The following is a 16,316-nucleotide window of genomic DNA, read 5'->3' as shown; positions in this document are numbered from 1 at the left end:
CCAAAAACGGTTACTACATTCAAATTCAAAATACCGAGGTCTTTTAGGTTTGGTTTTCTGACATAACTGGCAACCTGTGGTTGCTCGGCAGCTGAGACTCTACTGACTGCAATGATTGGTAGACGGCGGTAGGTGGCGCCACATGCCAAAACATGATTTCAAAACATAAACGTGATTTGCAGTCTGCAAAATATTTCTTTTAATGCAAATATTTTGTCTGTACTGTTGTTGTTGGTGAGTTCAGTTTGTTATATGAACATTATTCCTGAGTCTCTGTGACATATTAGGAGGATTTTATGGCCAGTTGCTTTAGATTTATTACAAAATGCACCTTTAAAAAAAAAATAATAATAATTCTCATGACCGGCCCCCTACTGGCCAAACTAGACACTCCGTGGCCCCCAGGTCATTTGAGTTTGAGACTTAGCTCGTGGCTAAAGCCGATAAATCTTTCCTCTTTCTGAGATGAATGCATTTTGCAAACTAAACTATGCTAAGAGGGCTAAAAACATATATTTTTTCTGTATAATCTGGCTAATGCTCCGCCATAAAAGATTATCACAAAATGAATGAATGATTTTAAGGATATTCCACCAGATGTTTACATTTTCTGGGGCAGGAAAAAATCTGTTGGAACAAGCTGAATAATAGAAAATATAGAAATGTTAGCGTTTATAAACCTATTTTTATTGAAACAGATCTATTGTTTCCTGAGGTACAGTAAATGAATGTCACTAAATTGTACTCTGTGGCTCTTTATACGTTCATTGTTAAGGGGTTATGTTGTCTTTGGCTCTACAGAGGGAGGGACGCTTGATTTATTCATGTCTTACATCCAGACTTAAATCACTGAGACACAGGACTGGAAACCCGACGGTAGATTATCCGTTTCATTTGCATCACTCTTACATCCCAGATTCCTCTCCACTCCGTCTCTTCCCTCACATCTGAATCACACTGTAGTAACAGCAGAAACACAGTGTGGATTCTCAGCCCTCAGGACTTACCCAGAGCTCCCTGACAGATGTCTGTGCGCGTCGCTCCATCCACGATGAACTCGGGCTGCCTGCAGATCTCCTGTCGAGCACGGAAGCACAGAAAAAGCATTAGGGCTAATCTTTACAGGGGTAAATACGTGGAAAAAGACCGACTCCACAAAGCGGTTTCCCACGATGATCAAAAAGTACCCAAAGAAAAAGGATAAAACTAAGACAATTAAAAGCTTTGGACGCATGAATGTGATCACTTAAGTATAAAAAGGAACCATTTCAAAAAAATGACACCAAACAAGGCTAAAATAGTACAAAAGCCATGTTGGGAATGAATTGCTAAATTGCTAAATCGTTCATAAAGATGAATTAAATTTAGTGCTGGGCGTCAATTAAAAACAAATGTGGTTATTGTAGCCTTAGAATGGGCCTTATTTTATGGAGGCCACCGTGATTCTACAGCTAGTAAGACGGACATTCTATCTGTTTTATGTTTGTGTATTTAAATAAAGGCTAGTTCGTGTGTTAAAACAGTGTTGAGTGGTAATTGGCCGCCACTGCTTTTTAAATTCGTTGCACAGAACACGATGAATTGCCGATAAATCGCAAGTATATATTTTCCCGCCAAATCGCGTACTCGTCCCGAACCATAGTTTCCTGGAGTTTAAATCGCCGTTTTTCAAACGTTAACGCACATTAACGCACGACACGTTTCCATGGCGACTCACCGGAAATAGACTCGAGTGATGTCATGTTTGAGTCCAGGCAGTGTTTACCAGTTAGCTCCTTTAGCGCCGTTAGCGCACAGTTGAACTGGAGCGGTCTGTTTATCAAACGAAAAGAGCAACGCCACAAATAACCAGCTTACTCGTGTACTGCGTATGCGTGCCTCTGTTTTTAAAGTTTGGCGTTACTTTAGAGCGTCATTTTAACAAATCGGTAGTCACGTAAACCTTTTTCCGGTCAGTCGTCATGGAAACACGTCATTCGTTAATGTGCGCTAACGTTGACGCCGTTAAACGTGCCCAGCATTAATTAAATTAAATTAAATTAAATTAAATTAAATTAAATTAAATTAAATTAAATTAAATTAAATTAAATTAAATTAAATTAAACTAAATTAAATTAAAACGGCAATTTAAACTCCAGGAAACTGTGGTTCAGGACGAGCAGATTTGGCGGGAAAATATATACTTGCGATTTATCGGCAATTCATCGCGTTCTGTGCGACGGATTTAAAAACCAGTGACGGCCAATTACCACTCAACACCATTGAAACGCGAACTAGCCTTTATTTAAATACACCGTCTTTGTTTGCGTCGTAAACTTGTTGTAGAATCACAGTGGCCTCCATAAAACAAGGCCCTGGACATATTAAAGGCTCATTCTAAAGCTACAATAACCAAATTTTTTTTTATTATTTTGTCGCGATTAAACACTCATTCTTGGGTAGTTCTGCCAACGAACCCTCTGAAATCTTACACAGCGGCACTTCTAGGCCGTTTTTTAATAAAACTGTCAGCGCTGGGAACAACTGCGCTCAGTCATTCAGAGCCATTTGGAGCCGTTACAGTAATCGTTCTGGCTCTAGCGCTGCACGTTAACCACGAGAGACGCCGGCGAACTCCGTAAAGACTTCAATTTTCTCGTTCGGGGTCACGCTGAGCTCAGATTGTTTTTCCTCTTCCTGAACACAGTGAACCCTCTTATGCGGCGTAAATATTACAGATCCTGTGGCACAGGCGAGGCACATGCATTATGGATCATTTCAGAGACGCATTAGAGCCGACACACAGAAATAGGACGTAGACATGTTCACACTCGGGGGGGGGGGGGGGGGGGCGGCGAGAGGGGCTAAGAGGCCTGCAGTCACGTAGACGATCATCATGACCGCGGCTTTTACAATCACGCCTCATCTCGCTCGGCCGACCTGTCGCGGTACGCGCCAAATCAAACACTAACGTTGCCGTGATAACGCCTAACGAAGGCTGTCCCGCTTCGTCCTCTGATGTCGAAGGCGTTCGGCTACGAGGAGCCGCCGCATTTATAATGCAGTGAGAGTCTGAGAGAGAGGCAGCAGAAACTCTGCGATACATCAACTGTCTGGCTGCTTAAGCTGAAGGGAATACCTCTCCTGACAGGTGTTAAAAATCACACCGACCAATCTTCCCTGACAGGGAGTTTAGTTGCCAAGCAACAGGGGAAAAAAGTTGAAAAACTCTCTGCAGAAGGATTGGCTCATCACAAACTGGATCTTCAGCGTTTATCTCGTCTCCGAAATCGACGTCATCCGGTCGAGAATCAAGGCGAACGTTTGTTTCTTTCAAACTCTTGAAACTAAAAAAAGATCAAAGTTGTAGAATTCACTGAAGCAGCACTAGATAGGACGGCGATAAAAACTGGATTGTTGAGTTCCATTTTCTCTTTTCAGATGGCGGCTCTCCGCTCCTACCACCACACGAGTATGGATACATGCATTTTGCAGCGTTTAGGGTTAGAGTTAGCCTACTAACCGGGACCGTATCTATGTTCCCCGCTTTGTATGTGACCGGGGAACATAGGACCCTACCCCTTCCCCTTACCCTTACCCTAACCCGAACCCCAACCCTTACCCTTACCCTAACCCTTTACCCTGGAGCTCCACACCCAGGCTTCCACAAAGTGAGGAACATAGGACCTTTTTTGGGAAAAACAGGGAAAACATAGGACTCGGGGAACATAGGTACGACCCCGGGTTAACCTAACCCTTACCCTTACCCTAAGGTTGCTGGAATCGAGCTCCGGAAGCCAACGTCACAACAACTAGAATGAAAACAACGCCATTTTAGTAGGAAGCCACGCTGTCCGTATCCGTAGACCGTATGTACCATGTTGGAAATGAATTGCTAAATTGCTAAATCGTTCATAAAGATGAATTAAATTTAGTGCTGGGCGCGTTAACGGAGGTTCGCGGCGCACATTAACGCATCACACGTTTCCACGGTGACTGACCGAAAATAGACTTGCGTCACGTGTCATTGTTTGAGTCCAGGCAGTGTTTACCAGTTAGCTCCGTTAGCTGCTTTAGCTCCTTTTAGCTCTGTTAGCGCACCTACAGCGGAACCACGCTGTTCAAATAGACCGTAGACCGTATATATACCAGGCATATACATAGCTGTATGTTGTAGTTGGAAGTCGGATTTCCAACTCAGAATGTCGGAGCAACCTCGCAAAACCCCCGACATAGGATTCCAAGATGGCTTCAATTGTAAAATCACCGCTTCTACTGATCGACTTTGGGTAATTTGACTCTTTGTCGGCGCTATTCATCAAAAGTGAAATGTGAAAACATACGCGAACAAGCAAAGGTGCGACGAATTTATCGGATCTCCCAAGATCCTGGGAGGGGTGGCTCAAAGGTGGCATAGAAGACGGAGCTACGTGAATCCATTGATACGTCAGATCGGGCACATAATCCGGCGCTAGCGAACTTCAGCGTCCTGTTTAACGTGCTTTCACTGCGACGTCTTCCAGAGAAAGTTCCTCAGAACGTCGGAAGATACGTCCAGTCGGTCAAGGTTCCTACGATCTCTGGGGATTTAAACTGAGCAGCGAACTCTTGACAGCAAAAGCTTCCCCTGACGCCATGGCGATGAAACAAACTGCGGAAAAAGGTCTCCATGGAGCTCTGGACGTCAGGTGACTCAGATTTGACGGATGTGTGTGTGTGTGTGTGTGCAGCTGCCTTGTAGAGCGAGCCAACAGGAGAACCCTCTCGCTGTCACTGGACTGTCCCACGAATCGTAAAACTTTCCAATCCCAAGGCCCAGAAATGACCAGAACTGGAAAACTGGAGAATTTAAAGCTGTTTTTTGGACATGCATTCTCTGGACTTTGATTTTCTCATCTATCTGACCTAACCCAGTGGGACAAGAGCACAAAACACACTTGTTTTCTGTGAATTGTTGAAAGGTTTTCCTTCTGGTTTTTTTTTGGTTGTTTTTGTTTTACTCACTCAGACATTGTGTGGAATTTCGACCAGGAAGCTGCCAGGAGGAGTCACGGAAAAATGTCAAGGAGCCAAAGAGTCCTTTCGGACAATTTCAGGATCATGTACGTCAATGACTCTACTGATGCGATAATCATTTAAAAGGGTAACATTTGGTTATTGTAACCAAACAAAAAAAGCCTGGTATACGTGGTTCAGGCGGTCATTTTGCATCTGTGATGTTTCTACAACAAACCAGAAGCTTACTTCGCAACCAAAGTGTTTTGGAAAGGGAGGGTTGAGTGCAAGGGTGAATTCCATTTCCTTGCTTAATCCTCAATCTCAAAAATCTCCCTCTAGTCCAAGTGCTGTCCCGATTCTCAGAAAAATTAAGTTGAGGGCCAAGTTTAAGGGCTGTATCGCCCTCAATACTGAGATTTTCCGAGACCAACCTTGGGAGCAAGGGCTACCCAGAATGCATTGCGTGTTTTGACAAAACAAAGATGGCGCCGAAAAGAAGCGAAACGAGTACGCTACAATTTAAGTATTTTCTTTGTTAATAGAGATATAAAAATTATGAAAACCATTGTATTATCTTAGTTAAGGCCCATATTATGGATTACTGACGTTTATTTTTATTTTTACGATCTTTTGTCAATAGCCGACCGGTGCGGACAAGCGATGGTTTGCTATGGTTTACTTTTCAATATGTCCGTGGTTGTGGTATTTGTATGAGTATCATCTTATAACTAACTGACAACCTAATAACTTGACTGACAAACGGATCGTAATAAATAATCCTGACGTAAATGTGTTCTTCTTCTTCTTTTTTGGAGTTGACAGACTGGACGCAGCTTTTGCGTTATTCTGCCCCCTACAGTCTGAAGACGTATCTGCATTTAAGGGGTGTCCCATTTCTAAGTGACAAAATAACCCTCAACACTTGGTTTTGAGGTCAGTTAAGATTGAGGGTTAAGATAGGAATAGGAATTGGCCCCAAGTGTCTCCAATTCTTGAACACCGGACCTTTCACGACACCAAACAACAAAAGTGCATTTCCTCACCGTGGGCCTCAACCAGCGGACTCCTTGGGTCTTGGAGGACCTTGGTCCGAGCTCGTTGAATCCCAAAGACGGCGAGGAGCACGGGAACAGGGTGTCCTCGAACAGCCTCCCGCTCCGCTGGCACTGGGACCTCAGAGACTGGAAGTCCTGACCCAGGAGCTTCACCGCGTTGTCGTTCTTTCCCAGGCCGTCTTCGCGATCCCACTGGCTCCGCAGCCGGTAGGCCATGCCCGTGGCGTAGATGGGTGCCTCTGCCATCGTCGAACTTGAACTCGGAGCGGCAGCGGCGCGGGGGAGTCGACCGTCGCTCTCTGCGGCGCTTGCGTATGCGCGGGACTACGATAAGACGTCAGAACGCGTCAATAATGAATGAGCCAACTGTGACCTATTGCATCGACAGCTGTTTTTATTAAGCACTGCAGCAGGATCTGATCTAAGGTGGTTGGGGCTTCAAGGCTCAATCAGGAGTCAGTGTTTAACATTAGTGGCCATTAAGAGGATTAAATATCGACGAGAATGAGCGGCCGTGTAGGCCGTCACTGTTTGTTATTTTATGAATGTCCAGGTGCGTGACGGCCAACAGGAAAGCAGTGCGTCGGTGTCAGTCCTGTCCTTTTCACCCTCGAGCCAATGCAACCTGAAAGACAAGAAACAGAAGATGAGAAACGACACAGAAGCCAGGTGACCATTAACATATTTTCAGACAGTTCACCAAGATAAGTAGTAGGTGTCAAGTTCAAAGAATGTTGAGTTTTACTTATGAAGGCCACAGTATATTCCGGCGTAAACTGCTCTACGTAGGTTACGGAGACCCCTCTACATCGCGTCATTTTTTAAGTGTCCGTCACTCCGTCAAGGGACAACGGAGACGGCAAGGGCTGCGATTGGTCCTCAGGACAGGCCGAGCTAACGCTGCTCGGCCTCGACAGTGGGCACCGAGTGTCCACAGAGGCGGAGCTGATCACCGCCGACAACGTCGCTGCCAAACTATAAATACGTCTTATCTTAATACACAAAGACCACATGATTAGACTCTAAATAGCTAATTTCTCGTCTCAAATGAGAATTATAAGAAAAATATTTATTTCAGGTGAGAAACGACCACCGTTTCCATTGCTCACTGTAGCCAAAAGCACAACAACCTTGCGTAGCGACCCCTACTGATCGGGCGGGAAATTGCAGTATGAAGGCTCGAGGGGTCTCCGTGGTTACGCGGTGGGATAACGCATTACGCAGTCGGAGATGTGTAATGTGGCCTTTAGTCCACACAATCCTCCTCTTGTCCACTGTATCTGCCAATTCTGGATGTTTTCCAGTAGAGCAAAGCTTTTCATTCGCTGCAGATGTGATGCAATATTTTCGAATGTTTGCATTTAAAAACCGGCACCTAGAGAAAGCATAAGGCGAGTCCACACAGTCTTCATACCTACACACAATCTCTACGTCTTTCTATAGTGAAGAAAAGCAGCGTCAGCGTCAGCGTCCACCTTCTGTACAAACATGCAGGGATTACACAGACAAATAGAACCCCCCGTCAGTCATATATTCACAGGTCAAGAACCATGTTTTCTTTTTCTACCATCAGCTAACATCATAATATTGAGTTCTTTAATCTGCTTTGGTAGAAATTCAATGAAGAACAATTTAATGTTTTTTTAAAAGTCACAATTTTAGTAGGTCTTTTTCTAACAACACGTAAACGTACTACTTTTAATGTAAGTTTGCAAAAGAATTGTCATAATGTAGTATTCATGACGTATATTTGCGGTACAAATCAGAAATGTGACCAAGGTCAGTAGCAAAGCGACAGCAATGTTTACAAATACTGTGAATTAATGAATGCGCGTTAGCTACATTAGCGTAGGTGCTAATGTAAGTCAAAGAACTGTTAAGCACAGGTGTTTTACGGGTGAGTTTCCTTATGTTTAAGTGCTAAAATTATACTAACACCGGCAAATGTTTAGTCAGTCAGCCGGCTAGCTAAGTAGCCTTTGTGCTAATCCCTTGTTGTCGTCATAGCTGTGTGGTAAGTACCCTGTGTGAGCCATACGTGACTGACGGGTATATATTCTGTTGCTGTCCCAATATGAAACGGCGACACAAACTTGTCTCCTGCTCATTTTTTTTTAAACAAGTAGGGTGAGAAAAAACGGCTATAAGCTAAGTGTAGCCGCGCACATGCAACCGACTGTGTACACAGAGTCTGAAATGCATTTAAGTCAATGTTTAATCAGACAGGTCAGCAGTGGCAGTGTGTGTGTGTGTGTGTGTGTGTGTGTGTGTGTGTGTGTGTGTGTGTGTGTGTGTGTGTGTGTGTGTGTGTGTGTGTGTGTACTGAGCTGACGGGAGGGTGTGTTTATGTGTGAATCTTAACATGCAAATGAAAACTCCAAGCCCAGAACAAGCAAAAGCTTTTTGTTTCGTTCTTTCACAGAGTCTGTGGTCAAACAAAGCCAGCGAGGAGCAGGAGGAAACTGTCGTTACTGAAGCTACTGAAGCTACTGAAGCTACTGAAGCTACTGACAGAACTGTAGCATCAGAGAGTTTCAGCTCAGTCACGTATTTTTATACAAATCAAAGTCGAGCTGCAACGACCCCATTGTCCCTGTAAACAATGAAGTGAATTAGCTTCTGCTATGCTAGGTGGAGATATACCTGTTTTTAGCTTGTGAGCATTAAGTAGTTAAAGGGTTAGCCTATGGCTAATTGTTAGCATATCGCGTTTCATTCAGAGTATTATCAATCAACTTAAAAACGTTCTACGAGCAGAACTGGTTTCCTGAACAGTAGAAAAACACACGTACGAGGCTGAATTTGGACTTGTTTTGGTCTTATCCTTCTGAGTATTAGCTTGAATCGAACTCTGTTTTGACAGAACTTTTTCTACCTTTCTTTTAATGTCATGAAATTGTACTGATTACTGAAAGAATCAGCAACTTTTTAATAGTTAAAACAACAGACTGTGGTCAAACAAAGCTAGCAGGGAGCACGAGGAAACTGTCGTTACTGCTAATGAAGCTAATGAAGCTATTGACAGAACTGTAGCATCATCTCAGTCAAGTATTTTCACACAAGTCGATCTATGACGACCCCATTGTACCTGTAAACGAGCACAAGTGGCGAATTGAGTTAGTGAATGAAGCGAATTAGCGTCTGCTATGCTAGGTGGCGATACGCCCCTTTTTCGTCTTGTTGTTATCAAGTGGTTTAAGGTTTAGCATCTGGCTAGCATGTCAAGTTTCATTCAGAGTATTATCAATTAACTTAAAAAACGTCCTACGAGCTAGCTTTCTAGCAACATTCTTGACTTTTCTAATGTTATGAAATTGCTTAAAGAATCATCAGCTTTTTAAGAGTTAAAACAATCTTCTTCCTGATTTATTTTTTAGCATCAAATGTGAGTATTTTCTGGTTTCTTTGCTCCCTATAGTTTCAAGAGTTGCAGCCGTGGTCCTGTGAGCCTCTATTTCTGTTTCTTTCCGTTGCTCAAACGCAAAACATGAGGATCGTTTTGAACATCTGTCTTTTTTCTATTTTTTATTGAAATATAATCCTTTCAGCTGGGCTATCTGAACCGCGCTCTCTTCCTGTGTCGACACTGGACCGTCAGTCACGTTAGTTTGTGTGTCGTTGGTACAGAGGGAAGAGCAGAGCAGACTTGTTATAGTTTCCTCCTCCACTCTCTGACAACCACACCCATTAACAGGGTCTGAGTTCAATGAGTCACAACACACACAACATGTAGCTACAACCGCAGCAGCAGCAGCAGCTCCTCACAGCCTGTTGTTTTACAGCGTGGGAATTATGACAAAGTGCTTACGACTAAATTGGACTTGCACTCGCTTCAGTTTTTCTTTTTTTACAACCACTAAATGCAAAACGGACAAGAATCTAAAGGTCCAAGTTAAGGCTGCACGATTGATTAATCTGGCCTATATTTGCTATTTATTACAATTTACGCTAATGCCGCTTTTCCAGTTCTCTACTCTCTAGTTTTTTGCTTTTCCATTAGCGGTTGTAGTTTGCGTCGCGAAAAAACAACGTCACAACAGTTTCGTGCAGCCGTGCTATGACTCTTTAACTACCTAGTAGTTCGGAATTGCCGACTCGCGATTGATCAGAATTGCCGACTCGCGATTGATCAGAATTGCCAAATCGCGATTCATCAGAATTGCCAAATCGCGATTCATCAGAATTGCCAAATCGCGATTTATCAGAATTGCCAAATCGCGATTGATCAGAATTGCCAAATCGCGATTTATCAGAATTGCCGAATTGCGATTTATCAGAATTGCGATTTATCAGAATTGCCGAATTGCGATTTATCAGAATTGCCGAATTGCGATTTATCAGAATTGCCGAATTGTGATTTATCAGAATTGCGATTTATCACAATTGCCGAATTGCAATTTATCAGAATTGCCGACTCGCGATTTATCAGAATTGAAGACTCGCGATTTATCAGAATTGCCGACTTACAATTTATCAGAATTAGAAATATCGGTAACGCACTGATTTCCAAATGTTCCGTTACTACTGTTATGGTGCGTTCCAGTTTTAGTCGGAAGTCGAAACACCCGAGTCCGATTTGGATTCCTACCAACCCCCGACAAAGATTTCTAAGATACGACTTTTACATGTTAACTGTACTTTTGTCTGATTTTTTCACATTAACTCAATTGTACGGTTCAATTATTATTCACAGACAAGTATTTTTGTGCGCAAAATACCAACTTCCAACTGAAATGCGGTGAACTCACTCCCAGTTCCGACCTCCAACGTACTTTACATGGAACGTACGATTGCTGCAACTTTTACTGAAGACGCCACCCTTAGAGCATAAAATACTGACACGCTACATTAGCATTTCTTTATTTTTGAAGCTACAAAGATATAGAAGTTATCACAGACGAACCACGGCCGAAGTCAAAGCAGAGTTACCGTGACCACATTAAACCATTTGCTGCTGCGTGTACTCACTCAAACTCCAACGCGGGTTTAATGTGCTTATAATGAATATTTTATTTCCCCCACCCCCTCACGTGTGAAAACACACTCAGATACTCTCGCAGATAATCCTCCACGCCCACTTCTGGTCGTGACATGTATGAGAAACGACAAGCGGTGTAGACGACTAGGGCGACGACGACGTGTCCGGGCAAATACCAACAGCAAAGGGCCGTAGCGTGGTTTTCTCTGCAGTCAAATCAAAAACATGCATCATCCTCTTTGGGGCTTAAAATAGGTCCACACAGCTGACATGATCACTGCAGCCCTCGCTCACGTTCTGGTCACATGACGCCGGCGGCGGTGGATCACATCATATGAAGCATGAACATGATACTTAAAGTTAACCCTTCTGTGACCAAAAGGACAGGATTTGGCATTTATGAGTATTTCACATTATCGTAACTCCTAGACCGTTTGCGATATCTAGCCTTTCGCCCCATGTTAGCTGACATTAGCACGCCGCGCGACCCTCATGTGGAGGATAAAGTGGTAGAAGATGGATGGATGGATGGATATCGGTAAAGCAAAGAAATGGAGCTTTGCGCCCATATACTTGTCATTACGTTAGCCCGCAAGACTTCCGTGTAACGACCGCCCTTATTGCTAATTTAAAGCTGCAGCATGTGAGTTTTGTTGCGTTAACTCCAATTAAGGAAAGCGAGTTGCCTTCTTTTAACACGCTTGGATTAGTTTGAATTCATGGGATTGACGTTTTTTTTTAAAATTTGATTAAAAAATAAAAAATAAGTGAAACGTGGAACCCGGTAGGCGGAAGCCATAAGTGAGTTACACCAAAATACATGAAACTTGGTGGAACCATGCGACAGCCCAAGACGTCCAAAAAAGTCTCAGGACACCATGGCCAAAACTCAACTGGAAGTCGGCCATTTTGAATTTTGCGATTTGCCCAATTTGTAAACGAACAAACTCGTCTGAGCGCGTTTGTCATACAAACATTTAAAAAAAAAATGGGTCAATGTATACTAGACACACCGAGGATGAAATGTTACCAAAAGGTCTCGCGGATTCATAAGCGTGTAGCCACGGCAACCATCGTAACTTTGGCTAGTTTTGACCCGTCGCCCCAAAACAGGAAGTGCCTCGTTACTTTGCCGTACATTGACCGATCTGCTCGAAATCACGCAAGCGAGACAAGAAACCCCGCACAGAACACACCCGCAAGCCATGACCTCCCGACAGGAAGTCGGTCATCTGAAACAGGAAGTGCCCTTTAAGGAATCTGCCCAAAAGTGAATACGACACAAGGGACCTGCCGTGAATACACGTCTGCGAATTTGATAAAAACTGCTTCAAGGGCAGCGTAAGTAGTTTTCTCAGCGTAAGCAGTTGTATGTTTATCGTAAATCATACGATCATCCCAATATTTAAAAATCAAATATCGTCAGCATGCTATTCCCTGTGATAATCTGCAGCCATAAACCAGGATTATAATCGGCCCCAATCTGCTTGATTTCAAATCATACATTATATTATTATTAGCTGTTATTATGCAATGTGAATGGATAAATGGGTCACACAGCATGTACAGTACAGGAGGCCGATCAGGGTCATGTGACTTTACAATCCAGTGGATTTGTGCTGATGTGTTTGTGTGTGTGAGCGGTTCCCTCCTCACAACACAGCAACAACAACAAAAAAAGTCGATTGTTCTCCAGCGTTATGATGGTGATGAGTTAGCACGCCGGCGTTATTTCTGCATGAGACGCAGCGCGGGGTTCACATTCCAAACAGGGTGAAATAAAATATCCAAAGTGTCTTTGGAGAGAAGCACGAGGAGGAAAAATAGACCGGACGAGGAAACGAGACACGGACGAGAACGCTGACTGGATTCAAACAATATTTAGTGCACGTTCTAAAGCAGGGGTTCACAAAGGCTGGGTCCAGACCCACGGAGGGGTCGTGGTGGAGTTTCCAAACACATTTAGATTTAGATTTAATATTTAGCATTTAGATTTAGCTTTTAGATTTAACATTTAGATTTAACATTTAGCTTTAACATTTACATTTACATTTAGCATTGAGATTTAGCATTTAGATTTAACATTTAGAATTTAGCATTTAGATTTAACATTTACATTTAGCATTGAGATTTAGCATTTAGATTTAACATTTAGAAGTTAGCATTTAGAGTTAACATTTACATTTAGCATTGAGATTTAGCATTTAGATTTAACATTTTGCATTTAGAAGTAACATTTAGATTTATAATTTAGCATTTAGCTTTTAGATTTATAATTTAGCATTTAGCTTTAGCTTTAACATTTAGCTTTAGATTTAACATTTATAATTTAGCATTTAGCATTTATAATTTAGCATTTAGCTTTAGATTTAACATTTAGCTTTAGATTTAGCTTTTAGATTTAACATTTAGCATTTAGATTTAACATTTAGCTTTAACATTTACATTTAGCATTGAGATTTAGCATTTAGATTTAACATTTAGAATTTAGCATTTAGATTTAGCATTTAGATTTAACATTTAGCATTTAGAAGTAACATTTAGATTTAGAATTTAGCTTTTAGCTTTAACATTTAGATTTAAAATTTAGCATTTAGATTTAACATTTAGCTTTAGCTTTTAGATTCAACATTTAGCATTTAGATTTAACATTTACATTCAGCATTGAGATTTAACATTTAGCATTTAGCATTTATAATTTAGCATTTATAATTTAGCATTTAAATTTAGCATTGAAATTTAGAGAGTTAACATTTAGGTGTAACATTTAATATTCATATTATTACATTTCTAAGCTAACAAACGTGTGTGCCAAAAAAGGTGACTTTTAAAAATTCACACCACTTTTTTTTAAAAAAGCAGCTAAATGTGACAAAATGTTATTTTCAGCATGAGCCTCTTGACAAACGGCTCCCCATACAAAATGAACTTTTCATCAATTTTGGCTCAGGTTTGTATTTTATAAAGGAATCATAGCTAAATCAAACCCTTCACTGACTCATCAAAACTAATCCAATTGCTCTATAAAGAGCCAATAAAACCTCAAACTGATATAATCATGAGTGAAATAGTCGTTTGATTATTAATAATTTAACTGTTGCAGCTGCGACAGTGAACTGAATATCTGTGATTTGTGAGCGAAACAAGGGGAGACATTTGAGGACGCGACGAGGAGACATTTAGAGGGTGGGTTTGCTGCGTCCTAATCGATTAATCGACAGAATAATCAGCTGCGGCTGCACACATGGTGGACACAGATAAAGCGGACAGTCGCGGTGTTGGTGTTGATGGTGCTAGTAGGTGTGGCTCGAGTCCTCAAGAGGAGACAAAATATCCAGCTGTCAATCTGTAACTTTGTCTCCAAACACGATGATGTCCGGGTTCTTTCACTGCGGGGAACATGAAAGCGGACGAGCTCACGCGCCACACGGACACATTCCACTACTTCTTTTACTTTTTCTTCTTCTTCTTCTTGTTTTTTTTTCTTAACTCGACGTCACAACACTGGGTTACAATGTCCACCGAAACTTCACTTCACGTTAAACTTGAACACGAACAGCGGGACTTTGGGGGGGAAAAAAACTGCGAACAAAGTGAAAACCGTGAAATAAAGTCATATTTACCTGAAAGGTTGAGCGTTTGTTTCCTTCAAAAACGGGCAGTTATGTGAGGATTAGACACGGTGTTGGACTCGTCCATGTTTAGTGAAGGTCCGTCCCCTCCCTCTCACTCACTTTCCCTCCCCCTTTTCTGTGTGTGTGTGTGTGTGTGTGTGTGTGTGCCAGCCTTTATTAGAGACACCCTGCTGCTTCTGCACTCACGTTATATTCACTCAATGCTGCGGCCGCAGCTGCTGCACAGTGCGCATGCGCAGAGCATGCAGCATACCCCCCAGAGGCGATTCCAGAGTCTGTAGGGGCCCTAAGCGAAAAATTCCCAGGGGGGGCCCTTCCTTCCAAACCAGTGTTCATCACCATTAGGTTACAAATAATCTTTCAAAATTCAAAGTGAATTAAATAACATGGGAAAAAAAACACCTTGTAATTAAAATGTATGTGAAAATATAAATGAAAAGAACAATATAATACTGTAAATAGCTTTTTAAAAAATAATACACTTTTTAATAAAAATAAACTTAGTAAAAAAAAAAAAAATACATTACACTGTAAAGGACCCACATTATAAAACAATATAAATATATAGAACAATAAAATACTGTAAAAAAAAAAAAAAAAAAAATATATATATATAAACTGGGGGACGGGAAGGCGGCTGGTCACTGCACATTTCAGTAAAAAAAACAGCCCTCAGGCTCCGAGTGTCGGGGGGCCCCCTATCTTGCCTGATCACAAACTGCGCCCCTGATCATACCATAACATTCTATCGCAGCTGCAGTCACTCTGTTTTCTACCGTACACGCGTGGAAGTAAACAGGCAAACAAAGTGCAGTCAGGCGTTGTTATTGCAACCAAGTGACTTTTAATAGATAGCTTTTGATTAAAAAAAAATATATATATATACTTACTGTACTTAAGTCGTATTATTTATTTAAAAAAAAAAAAGTGACTTAAACTTCTACCAAAGTCATTTTCTGGTCACATACTTGTACTCAAGTATCACTTACAATTTGTGCCGCAATGCTGCCACCTGCTGGACAAGAAACCACACACATGATGATGCATAGATTGATTTATTGTGGACATAAATAACAATAAAACATATATATATATATATGTATATATATAAACACAGATATATAATGATGCCATTAAAGGTTAAAATTCATTTTAAAAAATTGCCTGATTTCCCTGATATATATATATTTTCCAGTCACTGATGTACTGTATGTTAATAATCAAAAATGTTGTATAATCTAAAATACATTTATTTGGTGTTTATTTGACCTCAAACAAAATTATATTTCTGACAGAACTCAGGGATTTTATATAATATTGTCAAAAAAAATGAAACTAATGACAACAGTAAGTACTTTTATGATTTAAAAAATATATATATTATATATATTAACCATGAATATTATTATTTTTTGTCTCATTGCTTGGTGGTTTACAAATAAAGCTAACCTATCATTATAATTACTATTATGGTTAATATCATGATCATACAATATTAAAATAAACCTGCGGACTCTAACTCTATGATCATATTATTAGGAACAATAACAAATTGTTCAAAGTAGTTTTATAACTTTTATAATAGATAGTGACGATAAGACGAATCAGTGGTGAGGTGAAGTGGACTTAATGTCCCAGCGTGCAGTGCGGCCTTTACCCGTCATGCCTCTC

The 16,316-nt window shown here is 41.3% G+C and overlaps 1 protein-coding gene across 2 annotated transcripts in view; it reads right to left on the bottom strand.

Annotated features, from left to right (window-relative positions):
• capn1 (calpain 1) overlaps nucleotides 1-14,725 on the bottom strand; it is a 39,268-nt gene extending 24,543 nt beyond the window's left edge. For both annotated transcript variants that reach the window (XR_014592785.1, XM_083885949.1), the window contains exons 1-3: nucleotides 14,634-14,725; nucleotides 6,021-6,657; nucleotides 1,008-1,077 (exon numbers count right to left, since the gene is read on the bottom strand). Coding sequence is in view for 1 of the 2 variants with exons in the window: in XM_083885949.1 (XP_083742075.1) it covers nucleotides 1,008-1,077; nucleotides 6,021-6,278 (328 nt within the window). In the remaining variant the exon portion in view is untranslated. The remainder of the gene's footprint in view (nucleotides 1-1,007; nucleotides 1,078-6,020; nucleotides 6,658-14,633) is intronic.
• Between the last annotated feature and the right edge of the window lie 1,591 nt (nucleotides 14,726-16,316).

This window comes from Microchirus variegatus (genome assembly GCF_963457635.1).
Source record: "Microchirus variegatus genome assembly, chromosome: 2".
Lineage (NCBI taxonomy): Eukaryota > Metazoa > Chordata > Actinopteri > Pleuronectiformes > Soleidae > Microchirus > Microchirus variegatus.
This window is presented reverse-complemented; position numbering and strand designations above follow the sequence as displayed.